The sequence below is a fragment of the Leuciscus leuciscus genome, assembly GCF_965113295.1.
Source record: "Leuciscus leuciscus genome assembly, chromosome: 13".
Lineage (NCBI taxonomy): Eukaryota > Metazoa > Chordata > Actinopteri > Cypriniformes > Leuciscidae > Leuciscus > Leuciscus leuciscus.
This window is the reverse complement of record NC_138737.1, coordinates 2,092,762-2,108,984: the sequence shown is the minus strand read 5'-3', so window position 1 is coordinate 2,108,984 and position 16,223 is coordinate 2,092,762. Positions and strand designations below refer to the sequence as shown.

The window sequence follows — 16,223 nt, the reverse complement described above, 5'->3', positions numbered from 1 at the left end:
AGCCTTAGTTGCATTAGGTGATGTGTTAGTTGCGTTGGAGGCTGTGTTAGTTGCATTAGGTGATGTGTTAGTTGCGTCGGAGGTTGTGTTAGTTGCATTAGGTGATTTGTTAGTTGCGTTGGAGGTTTGAAAAAAATCTTTGTTGGAGAATCTTGCAAAATTTGAATGACGTGCAAACCAGGCCAAGTTCTTTTGAACTTTCTATTCATCAAAGAATCCTGAAAAATAAAATGTATTACGGTTTCCAGGAAGTTAGAAAGATTTTTGATCAGATATGATCAGTTGTCAGAGGGAAGTACCAATGTTTGCATTGTTTGTAAGCTACATATCTTGTTTCACCTCCTCTATCAATAACAACCAACATTTTAATGGATAGTTTAACCAACTATTATCAGAGAGAAAATGCTGTCCTCTGCATTAAAACAATCTGTTTAATTTAATCTTGATGCAGTGCAAACCAGGCCAAATCATGGTCCATTTGTGTGTGTGAATTTTGTTAGAACATGTGGTCATTCTGTTCTTTTAAACTTTCTATTCATCAAAGAATCCTGAAAAATAGAATGTATCACGGTTTCCACAAACATTTAAACTGTTTTCAACACTGATAATAATCTGAAATGTTTCTTGAGCAGCCAATCAGCATATTAGAATGATTTCTGAAGGATCATGTGACACTGAAGACTGGAGTAATGATACTGAAAATTAAGCTTTGATCACAGGAATAAATTACACTTTACTATACATTCACATAAAAAAGAGTTATTTAAAATTGTAATAATTTCACAATATTACTGTTTTTTACAGTATTTTTGATCAAATAAATGCAGTCTTGGGGAGCAGAAGAATTTAAAAAAATCGACCACAAATGTTGAATGGTATGCAGGCAGGCAGACGGGAAGTTATAGAGTTGCTAGTGTTGGATTAGTAGAATGTTAGAAAGAATTTTGATCAGATATGTTTCCAGAGGGAGATATGTATTTACTGGATGCTTGCAATGTTTGTAGAGCAACCTACATATGTTGCTTTACCTGCTCCGTCAAAACCAAAATCAACATTTCAATGGCTAGTTTTATCGACGATTATCAGAGAGAAACTGCTGTTCCCGGCATTAAATATGATTTGTTTCCTTTAAACTTCATGCAGTGAAAATTGTGCCACATCATGGTCCATTTGTGTGTGTGAATGTTGTTAGATGTGTTCACACTGCCATCAGCAGGTGGAGATCAGGAACTGGTGATGATCACCAGGGTTTGGAGACGTTCACAGGTGTCGTGCTGCACAGACACAGACCGTCTCTTGTGATGTGCTGTCTCATGTCACCAAACTCTGTTCCTCTGAAAGGTTTGATAACACTTCTTCTTTCTGACAGTGCTCCGTCTGTGGTCAGATGCATCTAAACATCAGACGAGAGAGAGAACAAAGTGCTTTAGTGAACTTAGAGCCGGTCGAAGGACTTTCTGTTATTAACAGGGATAATCAGCTACCTGCTAAATCATCCACCTGCTATGCAAATACTCTAACTCACACACACACTGTCAGCACGCTACTTACTGTCCTCTTATACAAAGTTCTAGGATATTTGCATCCAAACCTTACAGGAGAGAGCTTCCTGATGAACTGAACACCTCATGCATCATGGTAAAGTACAATTATTCATATTTATATTGCATGTTCTACATTTAGGATTCCAGACAAAATTGACATGTTATGGGCATTTTGAGTTGGTTTCAAATGTTTTATATGTGAACATCAACGTAATCATAATATGGTGTGGCAACATCCAGGCAGTAGTTTCATTTATTACCTGTAACTGATGTCAGATACTGTACGTATCATATATTTTTAGAAAGGTTAGTTATTTTCTGCTTTAAAATGTTTCAGCTCCTCATTCGCATTAAATAAGCATTGCATTGTTCTCTGCATGATGCAATTGAACCACTGATCTGATAAAAACCGGAAAATAGCAACGTTTCAGCTTCCCCTTACCTAGTCACACCAGTTACGGCGCTTTGTGCTGTCAGTATACAGTACAGTATGCTTATTTATTTCTGTGATATTTAATCTAATTTAATTTAATTTCCCTCACCTTCAGTCAAAACATTACTGAACCTGTTTTTATTCCTCTAAAGTAAAACAGCTTTTTATGTATTGAATAGTTGTGAAAGAAAAAGTGATATGCTGTGTTTTTCTCTGACATTGTTTATATTTATAATATTACTTGTATGTTGCAGTTATGCATGCTTCATCCATATACATTTACACAATCTTTTACCATCCGGGAACTGTTTAACAAAAACAACTAGTAAAGATCGATACATAATGTTCTTGTTAAACATTACCTGACTTGGGAAATATAAAGGTCTTCAATCGAAATGTGTACGTGTTTTGGTCACCAGAGAAAAGTTTTATTGCTCAGAATATGGTGATTTCTTTATTTTTAGAGTTTCTTTGAGAAGTTGAAAACATCTGTACTGTAAGTGTTTTTTTTTTTCATCAAACATAAAAATTTCTCATATACACCTTTCTCATGCATCACTGTGATTTACCTGTTATTTTTCTTCTGTACAGACATGGTGGACCACCTGCCCCTCCCAGGAGAACAGGTGCATTCATGACAATAGGCCTTACCTGTGTAAAAACAGTCAAAAAATTAAAACATCCACGTATTTCCCTTAGACTTTAGGTTAAAATTAAGCTATAGGGGATAATAAATAAATAAAAAGTTTACTTCTATTAATCAGTCTTTCAATCACTATTTATTTTATTCAATCAGTTTGATTGAATCACCGTTCACGTAGGCAATATTTTAATTTAACCTCATATTAACAAGCTGCATTTTTACTTTTAACCATTATTATTATATCAACTGTACATATATGAATAATACAAGAAGTTTGGCAGAACTCTAAACAAAACCGCAGTGAATATCAGCTACAATGTGAACACATACAGACCTTTCAAAAGGCAGAGGTTGGTTAGTTTGCAAATGATCGGCTCACGTTATTTGAACTCTTTGTGGCGATTTTTTTTTTTTTTTTTTTTTTTTTTTTTGACGTCTCGATGTCGACCATAGGTGTCGACGCGTGCGTCTTGAGTGCTTTAAACAGTAAAAAATATATATATAAAAAAAGAAGAGCACCAAACACTTAAGTAATCAAAAGCAAGCGTTTTTGCTTTGTATGTCTTATTTCCTGCGTTTCTGTCGAACATGAGCGTTTTGAGGGATTCTTCTAACAACAACTCAAGTTCCCAGCAAGCACCGCGGCATAAATAAATTATACAGGGTTACTTGTTTTATTTTGTTTTACGGTTTATCGTTTTTTATTTTTGCTGCCGTTGTATATCCAGTCACTACTAGTTACTTCGCGTGATGATTATTCAGAGTTCGGATATATTTACTTATTTATTTTGGTCACTGCCGAGACACCGACCGTTAATGTTTCTTTTTTTCGTCTATTTGATTGTCTGCCATAAAAGTGGCGGAAATGCACTAATACTTGGTTTACCAGCCGCTACACACACACAAGAAAGAACGAAATGCAGTATTGTAATGATTTATAAATGTGTTTTTGTTTCTTCAAACTTTGTGTGATCTCATTCCAACTCTCAAACACAGATAACAGCTCTGCATACGGCTGGCCAGAAGGGGAATTTGTAAGTAACGTTACTGTGCAAAGATCACCTGTCTAACACACACACACACACACACACACACACACACACACACACACACACACACACACACACACACACACACACACACACACACACACACACACACACACACACACACACACACACACACACACACACACACACACACACACACACACACATGTTAAAAAGTGTGGGAACAGCAGTGTTTATCTTTCTTCTTGTTGCTTTTGTCACCACAAGGTATCACTTCCCCTACCAATAGAATTGCTGATTTTTGTGAAAGGCTTTCATGACATCATCCTGATACATACATCTACTGTCAATCTTCTGAGTATTTCCTTTTTTTCAGTGACATGCCGTTTTTATTCCTTTTATCCCCCCTTTTCTCTTTTCTCCTTATTATTTTTTGTCTTCCGTTTTTTTTGTTTTTTGTTTTTACCATAAAGGTATCATTCATTATTACTATTTACCACTTGTGACCTGTGATGCATCTGAGCTGTTATATTATATTATTTGACATATTTTATTGTAGACACACCTGAACAAGATCGTTGTTTACTTTAATATATGTATTTACAGGAGGATGAGGAAGATGGTGATACATATGAAGCCCCACCATGTGAGCGTCCCACCATTAAAGTCCAGCCTCGCCAAGTAGAGGAGAACGTTTACCTTGGTAGGTCCATCCATCCATCCATCCATCCATCCATCCATCCGTCCATCCGTCCATCCATCCAACCATCCATCCATCCATCCATCCATCCATCCATCCATCCATCCATCATTCATCCATCATTCATCCATCATTCATCCATCCATCCATCATTCATTCATTCATTCATTCATCCATCCATCCATCCATCCATCCATCCATCCATCCATCCATCTATCTATCTATCTATCTATCTATCTATCTATCTATCTATCTATCTATCTATCTATCTATCTATCTATCTATCTAAATTACCATACGAATGGCTTACCTAGTTATTATGTTAGCATGGATTGTTAAAAATATGTCACATGTATTTTATATTATATTTCTATTTTTAATAGGAATTAATTATGCTTCTGATTAATGTGATTTATATTTAATGTGCTAATATTTTTTATTTAGTTTCTAATATAGTGTTTGCTTATCTCAGGTTATCCAGACAGAAGCCCAAACCCTGGTATTCCCAAAAGACAGGCAGCACCGCCGCCACGACCAGCCAAGATCCTCCCGATCGGGAAAAGCACAGTAAAACATCTTTGTGCTCAAATTATTGCAATATCTGTCTTTAATATGATTTAATTTAACAAAAGAGGCACGTGCAACTTTTAGATTCAGTGTTTGTTTTGCTTCTAGAAGCCAGAGCCGCCTCACGATGCCGAAGAGTTTTACCTCGACCCCAATGATGGAAAACGTGAGTCACTTTGAACTCTGATCAATGGTGTTCATTCGACTGCCTGTTTCTATCAGTCTCTATCCTCTCATGTGTCTGTGCTGCATGATGACATTCATATTTTTAATTTTTTAGAAGAGTTTGTTGTTGTTGGGGCTTTGGTGCAGTGTAGAGTAGTTTAAATACTTACTTTCCCCCCTCATTTTCTTTGCTTTCTTAAAGTCCCCTTATAGTCAATCATTTTATCCCTAAAAAACCTTTAATCACCAAAATTACAATTTAAATGTTTTTTTCCTTGAAAAAAAATTCTTCATGCCTTAAAATATCTTGAATGTAACCCGACACCTTTGCTTCATTTCGTATACGCGGTTCTATGAATATGTAAATGAGCCCCGCCTCCACTCACTCACTCAGCTCAGAGATCCACTGGTTGACGATCACACGTTGATCTGATTGGTTACAAGGTAGTTTGTGACGTCAGAAACACCAGCGATTTCAAATCGTGTTTTTGAGACTGTCTTTGGTTCACTGCAGTTTTAAGGAGGAAATACTCAGCAATGCTGTCGACTTATGAATTTACACATGGTTTGTCTTAAAGCAGATTAAAAACACCACATAGACACATAAACAACATTAAAAGCTGGATTTTCACCACAGGGGGACTTTAACTGTTCTGTCGGAATATATAGGCAAAACAAGACCATCAGCATTGTTTTTAGGCACACACTGTGTTAAATTCAAAGTATTTCAACTTTTAAAAATGTGCCTCAAGGTTGTGATTAGTTTTAAATGCAGCTTGTGTGAACACATCCTAGTCTTGAGCTTCATGCACACTACCGCTCAAAAGTCTGGGGTCAGTAAGATTTTGTAATGTTTTGAAAGTCTCACCAAGGCTGCATTTATTTGATTAAAAATGCAGTAAAAGCAGTAATATTGTGAAATATTTTTACAATTTAAAATAGATGTTTTCTATGTTACTATATGTTCAAATGTAATTTATATCCTGTGATCAGAGCTGAATTTCCAGCATCATTACTCCAGTCTTCAGTGTCACATGATCCTTCAGAAATCATTCTAATATGATGATTTGATGCTCAAGAAACATTTATGATTATTATCAATGTTGAAAGCAGTTCATATGTTTGTGGAAAGCGTGATACATTTTATTTTTCAGGATTCTTTACTGAAAAGAAAGTTAAAAAGAACAGCATTTATTTGAAATGTGTTTGTAACATTATACATTTTTACTCTCACTTTTGATCAAATTAATGCATTCTTCCTGACCCCAGAGATTTGAATGGTAGTGTAATGCAGAGATAGATGGATGGCGTATATGCAACAAACTTTACATTCTCTGTCTCCAGCCCCTGAGGTGATCCGTAAAGATAAACCTGGTAAAAAAGCCCCGCCTAAGAGACCCCCGATGAGACCTCCACCGGCCCCTCAGAACGACGAAGGTCATTTCAAGACTATGTTCATCAAACTCATATTTTCATATTGGATTTTATTAGTTGATGACACACTGCACTTTTAGTTACTGTACTCTTTGACCTTCTAGACGTTTACTTGGACCCAAATGAAGGGCAGGTAAGCTTGACTGAGCATCAGAAATGTTAAAGAAAAAAATTAAGCCGGGTGCCTTGTGATCATTTTAATATTACTCTATTTTTGTATCTGTCAGGATGATGATGATACCTATCTAGATCCTGTAGCAGGTCAGTGCTGCATGAATTTATAGCTTAAAATGATTTTATAGAATGATAAGGTGACTTAAATCATATTTGCAATTCATTGTTTTATTTTTTTCCAGAGCCTCCTTCACCCCGAAACCCGATCCGTATGCCGATGCCCCCTAAAAGTGTAGGCCTTCGAGACCCTCCATCACCACTGTACGTATGTCCAAATCAGGCTTAATAATATTACTAAAACCATGAAAATCATCTGAAATAAAACTGAAATAAATCTGAAATAAAACAAAATATATATATATAAAAAAACTGTTTCAGCTAGTTGCTAAAGCAAAATTTCTCTTTGTCATTTATTTTAACTTGAATGATGAAGTAAAATAACTAAAGCTGAAATAAAAATGAATAAAATTATATTAGTGCTGTGGAGTTGATTAATCGCATCTAACATATAAATGTATATATATATATATGTGTGTGTATATATATATATACATATATAAATTTTTATGTTAGATGTGATTAATCACGATTAACTGATTTGACAGCAATAAATTATATTGATTAAAATGATAAATATACCTACATAATCTATATATTTAAAAATATAACTAATGACAAAAACACTAAAACTTTAACTAAAATTAAAATGAAAACGTAAAATACAAAAATAAAGAATAATTTTTATTAAAATTTACATTGAAGGAGGGACCCGAGTCTACAGTAGAGACCAGAATATCAGAGACTTGAGGCGGGAATCTCTTCAATTAGGCCAGTAAGAATCTGCCTAGCAACACCTTAGTAACCGCCACACAACGTGTTAAAAATCACTCTTTTGCAACTGTATGGCAATCTGCTGCAACTACTCAGATCACAGCTGGCATCCTGGTAGGGACTTTTGCACAGGTGAGCATCTAGTTAGCAAAATCTAGTTTGGTAATACTGTTTCTTCTTGTCTTACAGAATGAAACCACCCGTTCCCAGAGCCCATTCTGTGAGTACTGCACTAGTTTCACACGCATGCTCTCAGTACAGTGTTCTTCTCTTGAGATCTGATTTATTTGTTGGTTTCCTCAGAGTTCGCTCCTGATCAGTGAGAAAGGTTAGTGAGTTTAACTCATGCATGATGATGTAGACCGTATGAGCCACATGTAAAGCTCCACTTGACAGCTTGTCTGGTTGTTTAGCTCCGCCTCCAGATGTGAAGCTCAGAAGTATCACTTTTTCTGGCCAGTCGCATCCACCCGCACTAACCAGCAAACCCATTCCTCCCATCATCGTCCCCAAAGAAGTCAAACCCAGGTGAGTCTGTGAAGCCTTCAGAGATATTTCACACTAAAATCAAATGAAAAAAATACGCAATTATATAGTGCATAAAATATTCAGTCTATGGTTCCAGTAAGAATATTTGCATTGTGACAAAAAATTTCATGAAAATTCCTCCAAACTCGCCCAATTCTCAGTTGTCCAATATAAAGACAAAAAAAAAAAAAAAAAATATTAGTCTAATGTGAAAAAATAACATATGTAAAATGTCCATTACAAATGTTAGTATACCTCATGGTTGTATTATTTTTATTTATTTTTTTACATAGCTTTCTATTCATGCTGAATTTATTTTTTAAACATTGGATTATTTTAGTATGTGTTATTTTAGTATAATTTATAGCTTTTGCTAACATTTTACATTTAGACTATATATATATATATATATATATATATATATATATATATTTATATATATATATATATATATATATGTACATATTTATTTAATATTTTATTTATTTTCATCTAAATTTATTTCCATAGAGTGTTGCTCTAAAATTAAGCAATAAAATTAAATAAAATGTAAAATAAAAAATAAAATATATAGACATTTTATATATTTAATATATACATTTTATATATTAAATACTGGGTGATTTTTCAAGTGTTATTTTAGTATCATTTATATACTATTTTTATACTATTACTATTAGTTTTTGGCTTTTTTTTTGCTTTAGTTATTTTAGTACTTCCACTTAAACCAAACGAAAATAAGAAAAGTTACTTGGTAATAAGCTGAAAGAAAATAAGTTTTTTCATGTTTTATTTTATTTCAAATAATAATAATGTTTTTATAGTTTTAGATTTAGTTAACAATCATAACCCTGGATTTTTCATTACTGTCGTAGAGTTTTGTTTTTGTTTGCATTAGCGCATGAGAACTTGAGGGCAATATGCAATTGTTATGAAAATATAGTCCCATCACCTTCTTTATGCAAACTTTTTTTTTTCCTTTTTTTTTTTCATGTGAAATATGAGTCGCACATTTCATTGTCACGTTCGCCTCGTCCTCATCCGTTGTAAAACTCAAATTTCTGTAAATATGTTGTTTCCAGTCCTCCTCCTCCGCCATCTCAGGACAGCACAGGTGAGCACATTTATTATTTTCATTTTTTGTCATTCCTCTGTCCGTCAGAGTTGACACATGAACACTTAGGGTTAATAAAGGCATTTATTTGACATTTATTTGAGATGTCAGATCAGTGACCACATCAGCATTGATGTATATTAGTGATTTTGTCTAGAAGATTTGGCTGATAGAAGTCATTAATATGCGGGCTTGTATTTTCTAAATTAAATCATCTTTTCACACGACAAGAGCCAAAATAATTTAACAGTTTAATCTTTTTTAATGCACAGGATTCATCTGACTCCTGTTAGAACTTGTTGTTACTGTTGTCATATGTTTGTCACATAAAAACAATTACTGTTATCAGATTCAGTCATAATTTCCATATCGGCTCTTCCCTAATTCATTGATGCTCTTTCCTCATACAGCGCTTTCTTTTGGAGTAAAACCAGTTGCACAGGTAAACACAACAGACACTGTCAACTCTTTATGTGATTGGTGGCAAACTGCCTCTTTATTCAGTAACTGATTGGCTGGTGGTGTTTATCACGATCAGGGGGCGGGGCTTCAGGACAGAGAGTGGTTTGCTGGAGTTTGCGACCGGAAGACTTCCGAGGAAACCTTGTTCAGGATTAACAAGGTGTGTGTTTTTGTGTGATTTGTATTTTATTTAAATGCTGCATGTTTTTCATCTAAATGGGAATCTTGTTCTGAAATTTAGTAATAAAATAAAATATAAAATATCAAGTAAAAAAAAAAAAAAATATATATATATATGAAGACTTCAGATGCAAAAACCTCTAAGTACCATCTGAAATTTTCTTCTAAAATGAGCATTTTTATCAAGCTCTTAAATTTAGGTTCAATAATTTCACTTTAATTAATGTCAATTAATAGGTAATTTTCATTGCCATTAAAGGGAAATAACTTAACATTAACATACAAGCTTGATTTTAGAAGAAAATTTCAGATGGCACTTAGAGGCTTTTGCATCTGAAATCTTCATATATATATATATATATATATATATATATATATATATATATATATATTTATTAATTATTTTATTTTCATCTAAATGGGAATGTTGTTCTGAAATTTAGCCATCAAATAACATGTAAAATGTACATGTTTTTTTTATTTTATTTTTTTTTTATTTTTTTTTTTTATCTAAATGGGAATGTTGTTCTGATATAAAGCAATAAAAAACATGTAAAATGTATATATTTTAACATGTTTTTTTATTTGTATTATTCTTATTTTATATTTTATTTGTTTTGATCTAAATGGGAATGTTTTGGGAATTGTTCTGAAGTTAAGTAATAAAATATAACAAAAAATATTTTTCACTTTTTTTATTATTTAAATTTTATATTTGATTTATTTTCATCTAATTGGTAATGTTGTTCTGAAATTACGCAATAAAATCAAAAACTTAAATACAAAATAACATGTTACAAATAACATATACATAAATATATAATAAAAAATGTAGATACACATGGAGGAAACTATATTCAGGATAAACAAATTGTGTCTGTTTATGTGTGATTTTGTATTTTATTGAAATGCTTCATGTTTATCATCTAAATGGGAATGTTCATTTGAGTCATTGTTCTGAAATTAAGCAACTAGCCTAAACCATAACCACATAATGTTTATCATTTGTCATGAATTTAGACATTTGGACTCTTAAAGAGTAATTTTTCATTTTGAGTAAGGGACTTTTGTGGTTTTTTAATCTTAACATCTGGAGCCATTTCTCTCCAGTTTCGCTCAAAAGTCCATATTTCATGGCTGTGTGTTTCTGCCCTGTGTTCACGCAGGACGGCACGTTTCTGGTCAGGTACAGTAACTCTCAGAATGGCCGTCAGCCCTTCACGCTGGTCGTTCTCTACCATCAGACCGTTTACAACATCCCTGTGCGCTTCCTAGAGGACTCGCAACACTACGCGCTGGGAAAAGAGGGCAAGAAGACGGAAGAGGTAGAGGAGGAGAGGAAGATCTGCTTCTCTCACATGTTCTGTCTCTGTGTTCTCTGATCAGAAGTGTTGTGGTGCAACTGTGCATGTTGCTGTCGTAATCACCGTAAATAAAGCTCCATGTGCTTTCGAATTGCTCTCGCGCTACTTTGATGTCATACACCGATTGGTCGAAGTCGAACACGCCTTCAGTCTGCAGTGGTCAGGTGGTACAGCAAGTCATAGCTCTCAGAAAATGACGAGTTTACACGTTGTAATTACAAGTTCTACAAGCACGTGAAGGCTTTTTACAGTTCAGAATTGTTACGGTAATTATGACATGGCATGAACGCACAATGAATAGAAGAGGAACTGTAGAGTGTGTGTGTGTGTATATATATATATATATATATATATATATAAAAATGACACAATATACATCCTACATTCGCTTCCTGGTTGTTTACATTTATGCATTTGGCATTTTGCAAGTGACTTGCATTGCATTTGAGTGATACATTTCTTTCAATGCATGCATTGCATTCCCTGGGAATTGATCCCATGACATTTAAAATGAACTTAAAGCACGTTTATTATACACCCCCCCCCCCCCCCCCCCCCCCGGCTTTTTCTCCCAAATATTTTATAGATTTTTTTTGTGTGAAGAATTTTTTCTATCATCCATTTTCTAAAATATCACATTTAAGCAAATCACTTTGAATTCATCATCATAATAATAGTGATAATAGTAATTGTTTTATTATTATTATTATTATTGCAGTATATATACATGTTCATTACAGTATATGTTCATTATGAACATACACACACATCTTCACCCTTTATCTTCAAACATTTTGAGAGCATATTGCGTAGTTGTGCTTGGAGTCGATTGTTTGGTGATAATAATGCACTGAAACATGCCAAATTGGGTGGACATAATTTGTGGCCAGGCTGTCATGCAAAGCATTCAAAAACAAGCGAGAACCAATGAAATATGTTGTAGTCAATGTATGCTTTTGTAGTTTGCCTTTTTTTTTTTTTTTGCCAAATAATTTTGTCAGATAAATACTATAACCAAGTTTAGTGTTTTGTTCTTCCCTTCTCTAAAATCTAAAATATTTTCCTCATATTTTGATGATTTAATTGAACTTTTTACGGTCATTAAAAACAAACATCACCTCTAGACATCACTTTTGGCCACTACTACATACTGACATATTTCAATGCAAATGTCAGAGCAAATTTCACACTGATTACAGTAGTAATATACAATAGGTCTGATCATCTCTGTCTGTGTTTTCCAGCTCTTCGGCAGTTTGCAGGAGATGATTTCGCATCACATGAAGAACCCGATTCTGCTGATCGACCGTAAGAGTCAAGCTAAACACAGCACCCTCCTGTCTCGCGCCGTACGGCCCTAATGCTCCCGCTCAACCTGAGGTTACATATAGAAACACTCACTCATACATAGCTTCAATTATTTATCGTGTTTGTAATGCAGTCAAACGTTGATAGTGTCTTGTGTTTAGTGGCTTTCATGTTTGGGGATTTTATATGTGGTGACTTTGTAGTTTAGCTAAACTCACATATGTATAATGTTTACAGAGCAATTTGTTGTCTTAGTGTTAAATAGTTTGAATAAAGGAACGTGACCTTTCTGACCATTTTTTTTTTTAAATCACACAAACATTGATTAAAATCAAAATGTCAGTGGCAGGGTTGTGAAGCTACTTTGAATCCATATTCTGACAAGCTATAAATGTAAATGTTAAGTGGTTTGAAAAAGTATTTATCAATATAATGTTACTTTGAAATTATTTTCATATTAATTCTTACTTGATAGATCTTTGAAACATTGATGGACATTTCAAACGGTACCACGCTACTGTACATATCCAAAACTGTGGCAATAACACTGTTTTAATAAAGAGATCATAGAACTGAATGGTACTGTTCATGTACCATGGTATTTATGGATATGTCAAGGAATACTATGGTACTTTTCTATTATGTTTTGTTTAATGCAGTGCTGTCATTGTTAACTTAAAACATTTCTAGTAATTTAAATAAATGTTAACTTTAAAAAAATAATGATAAAACTTTAGTTTACAGTGTTACATGTTATGTACATAGTAGTAATAACAGTAAATCATGCATATTTACGTGCAACTAACCCTGAACCAAACCTGGTAACACTTTATTTTACAGTGTCATTGTAACATATGTTACTATAGTAAAAACAATAAATTATGCAAAATTATATGCAACTAACCCTTAACCAAATCCTGATCCTATCCTAACCATATAGTAAGTACATGTAGTTAATTAATATTACTCTCAGTACTTAAATGTATAATTACACTGTAACAAAGACACCTTAAAATAAAGGGTAACACTTTATTTTAGTGTCCTTGTTACATATGTTACATGTACTTACCATAGTAATAACAGTAAATTATGCATAATTACATGCAACTAACCTGCAACCAAATCCTAATCCTACCCTAACCCTATAGTAAGTACATGTAGTACATGTAGTTGCTTAATATTACTCAGTACTTAAATATATAATTACACTGTAACAATGAAACCTTAAAATAAAGTGTAACCCTAACCCTATATTTAGTAAATGTAGTTAATTAACATCACTCAGTAAAAAAAACTTTCAGTTATACTTTCAGTAAATATTTCAGCTACTTGCCTAAGGAATATTTTATAGTTTTAGTTTAAGTTGAAGTAGGCTACTTAAATTACTTAAAATTAAAATGGAAATAAAAAATAATAAAAAAACGAAACAGACATATAACAAAACTAATAAAGCTGACATTGAAAAATATATAGAAATTTGAAAATATAAAAATTTATATTTATAAAATTGTTAACGAATACTATATGAATGATACTAACATAACACTGGGTTAATGCCCGGTGTGTTGCTGTTGTTCCTGCTCTGCGTGAGTGTGCAGAAATAGACCCCAGTATTTTTAGGGGGTGGTGGGGGGGAGTTCCTGCTGTCACATGTTTGTCTCGAGCGGAGGGGTACACGAAACCCCTTCACAGTCCCTTCATCTGTAAAACTCCTGTGTTTCACTGCTATATCCCTCACTCAGCTTCTGTGAGAGAGTGTTTACAGCATCTGCGCCGCAGCGCTGGAGTTTCTCCCTCATTCAGCTCGTATCAGTGCGCGCGGGTCTACTTTCTCACGCGGAGGAGTCCGGCAGCGCTCAGAGAAGTTGCCTGGAGTGAATCTGACCGGCCGAAGAAAGAAGAGATTCACGAGCATTCGCGGAATATCCGTGTCTAACGGGACACACAACTCGGAGGAACAGAACACAAACACAACTCTTTATCTGCGCCTCCTCCTCCTCTTCCTCCTCTTCCTCCTGTCCTCTCAGTGTTGGTCCTGGAGAATGGCGCAGATTTTACCCATCCGCTTTCAGGAGCATCTGCAGGTAAAACCGCACAAACACACGCAACATTCGTGTGTTTCCGCTCGACGCGTCGCGAGCCGTCAAACTGTAAACACGCAACTATGTATCAGCGGCCTCGCCCGCGCGCTGCGCTCATGCACGCACAACTTACATACTTGATACATATGTGACATTTAAAAGAATATGGAGTTGCGTTACATGTTACATTGTAGCCTGACGCGTAAAAGAATGAGGGCAACGAACCGGTACATTGTAACATCGTTGCATGACGTGTTCGAATTTGTTACAGAGTTGCATGACATTTGAATGAATACAGTTTAGATCATGGAATGCTTTTTTTTTTTTTTTTGCATTCCTGAAATTGCAATGATGAAATGTTACACACTTGCACTTGCCCAACATTTAAAATAATGTAGTTACATCATGTATTTTATTAAATATAAAACATTGTATTGCTAAATATGCACAAGCTGCTGTGACAAATCAATATTACTTTAAAGGTTTTCCGCATTTGATCACATTTTTGCTGTCTTGCATTCCACTTCAATAGCCCAACAGTGTTTTAAGCATTATTGCTAACATTAAGTCTTATTACAGATAATATTACATGTACAGTAATATGAACTCATCATTATACACAAATTAGAAATGTTTCAGATCATCACACAGCATGTATAAAAATGCTTGACATTATATGCCAGTAAATAGTTGCATGATGGAAATTGCCACAGTGACAAAGTTGTGTTGCAGTTGTTTCATGGCATGCGAAATAATATCTTACTGTAGTGAAACAAGCGGGTCGCTGAAGCGAGTTTTAGAGATGATTAAACTCAATAATAATAATATGCTGACGCCTCACAATCCAATGTTTGTCAGTGCAGGTACAGTATGCTCCGTGAAATACTGTTAATATCTCTTTATAGAAACCAGGTCTCGCTTTATGAAAGACAAGGCATTGAAATTACACAGTTGTTTATATCATTTCACAGTTTCTGAAAGTTGTTGTCGGTGGAACCTGAGTGTGGGTGGTTGTCAGTGTTGAATCTGACTATTAAGTGGTTCATTTCCCAATACAGATTTCATTGAGCTTTTAATGCTGACGTATTAACACTGTCTGTGTCTCTTTTTCCTCTATACTGCATTAGTCAGATGTACTGAAACTGTGTTGCACCGTCATGCGCTATTCCTTCCTCACAGATGCAACATTCAGCACAGTGCTGTCATGTGCGGTGTTAAAACACACTCCGGAGAGGACCGGAACGTCACTGCTGTTTAAAAGTGTTGCAAAGTGCTGTTTTGTTGTGCAAATCAAGGCAAAAATCTGTTATTCCAGCCTTAACCCTATAAGTATCATCAGCAATAATAGTGATTTATGATGATAATCAGTTCTCTGCTGTGAAAGATTTCCACGTTTCAAATGTATTTATATTGTGCTTTTGGTTACACTTTATTTTAAGGTGTCATTATTACAGTGTAATTATAAAATTAAGTACTGAGTAATATTGAGTAAACTACATGTACTTACTGTAGGGTTAGGATTAGGGTTAGGTTTGGTTTAGTGTTAGTTGCATGTAATTATGCTTAATTTATAGTTATTACTATAGTAACTACATGTAACATTATGTAACAATGACACAAGTGTTTCACAATGCACAGTTTCAAAGCAGATATACAGAAAATCATGATGTTAATGTTGATAATAT

The 16,223-nt window shown here is 34.3% G+C and overlaps 2 protein-coding genes across 3 annotated transcripts in view; both read left to right on the top strand.

The window, feature by feature from the left end:
* The first annotated feature begins 1,259 nt into the window (after nucleotides 1–1,259).
* On the top strand, nucleotides 1,260–13,029 carry LOC309513172 (uncharacterized protein). The gene is made up of 19 exons (XM_082188914.1): nucleotides 1,260–1,638; nucleotides 2,442–2,473; nucleotides 2,569–2,603; nucleotides 3,617–3,654; nucleotides 4,237–4,333; nucleotides 4,803–4,897; nucleotides 5,006–5,063; nucleotides 6,407–6,499; nucleotides 6,601–6,629; nucleotides 6,724–6,757; nucleotides 6,853–6,931; nucleotides 7,691–7,721; nucleotides 7,805–7,829; nucleotides 7,915–8,029; nucleotides 9,112–9,143; nucleotides 9,554–9,585; nucleotides 9,682–9,765; nucleotides 10,952–11,110; nucleotides 12,394–13,029. The coding sequence occupies exons 1-19, from the start codon at nucleotides 1,636–1,638 to the stop codon at nucleotides 12,508–12,510; spliced, it is 1,188 nt and encodes a 395-aa protein (XP_082045040.1). The 5' UTR covers nucleotides 1,260–1,635; the 3' UTR covers nucleotides 12,511–13,029.
* A 905-nt stretch (nucleotides 13,030–13,934) lies between these two features.
* Nucleotides 13,935–16,223, top strand: part of cltcl1 (clathrin, heavy chain-like 1) — a 55,541-nt gene continuing 53,252 nt past the window's right edge. Inside the window, exon 1 of one of the 2 annotated variants that reach the window (XM_082188855.1) lies at nucleotides 13,935–14,541. In XM_082188855.1, coding sequence (XP_082044981.1) covers nucleotides 14,500–14,541 — 42 coding nt within the window. In that variant the 5' untranslated portion in view covers nucleotides 13,935–14,499. The remainder of the gene's footprint in view (nucleotides 14,542–16,223) is intronic. The other variant, XM_082188856.1, reaches the window with a different exon arrangement.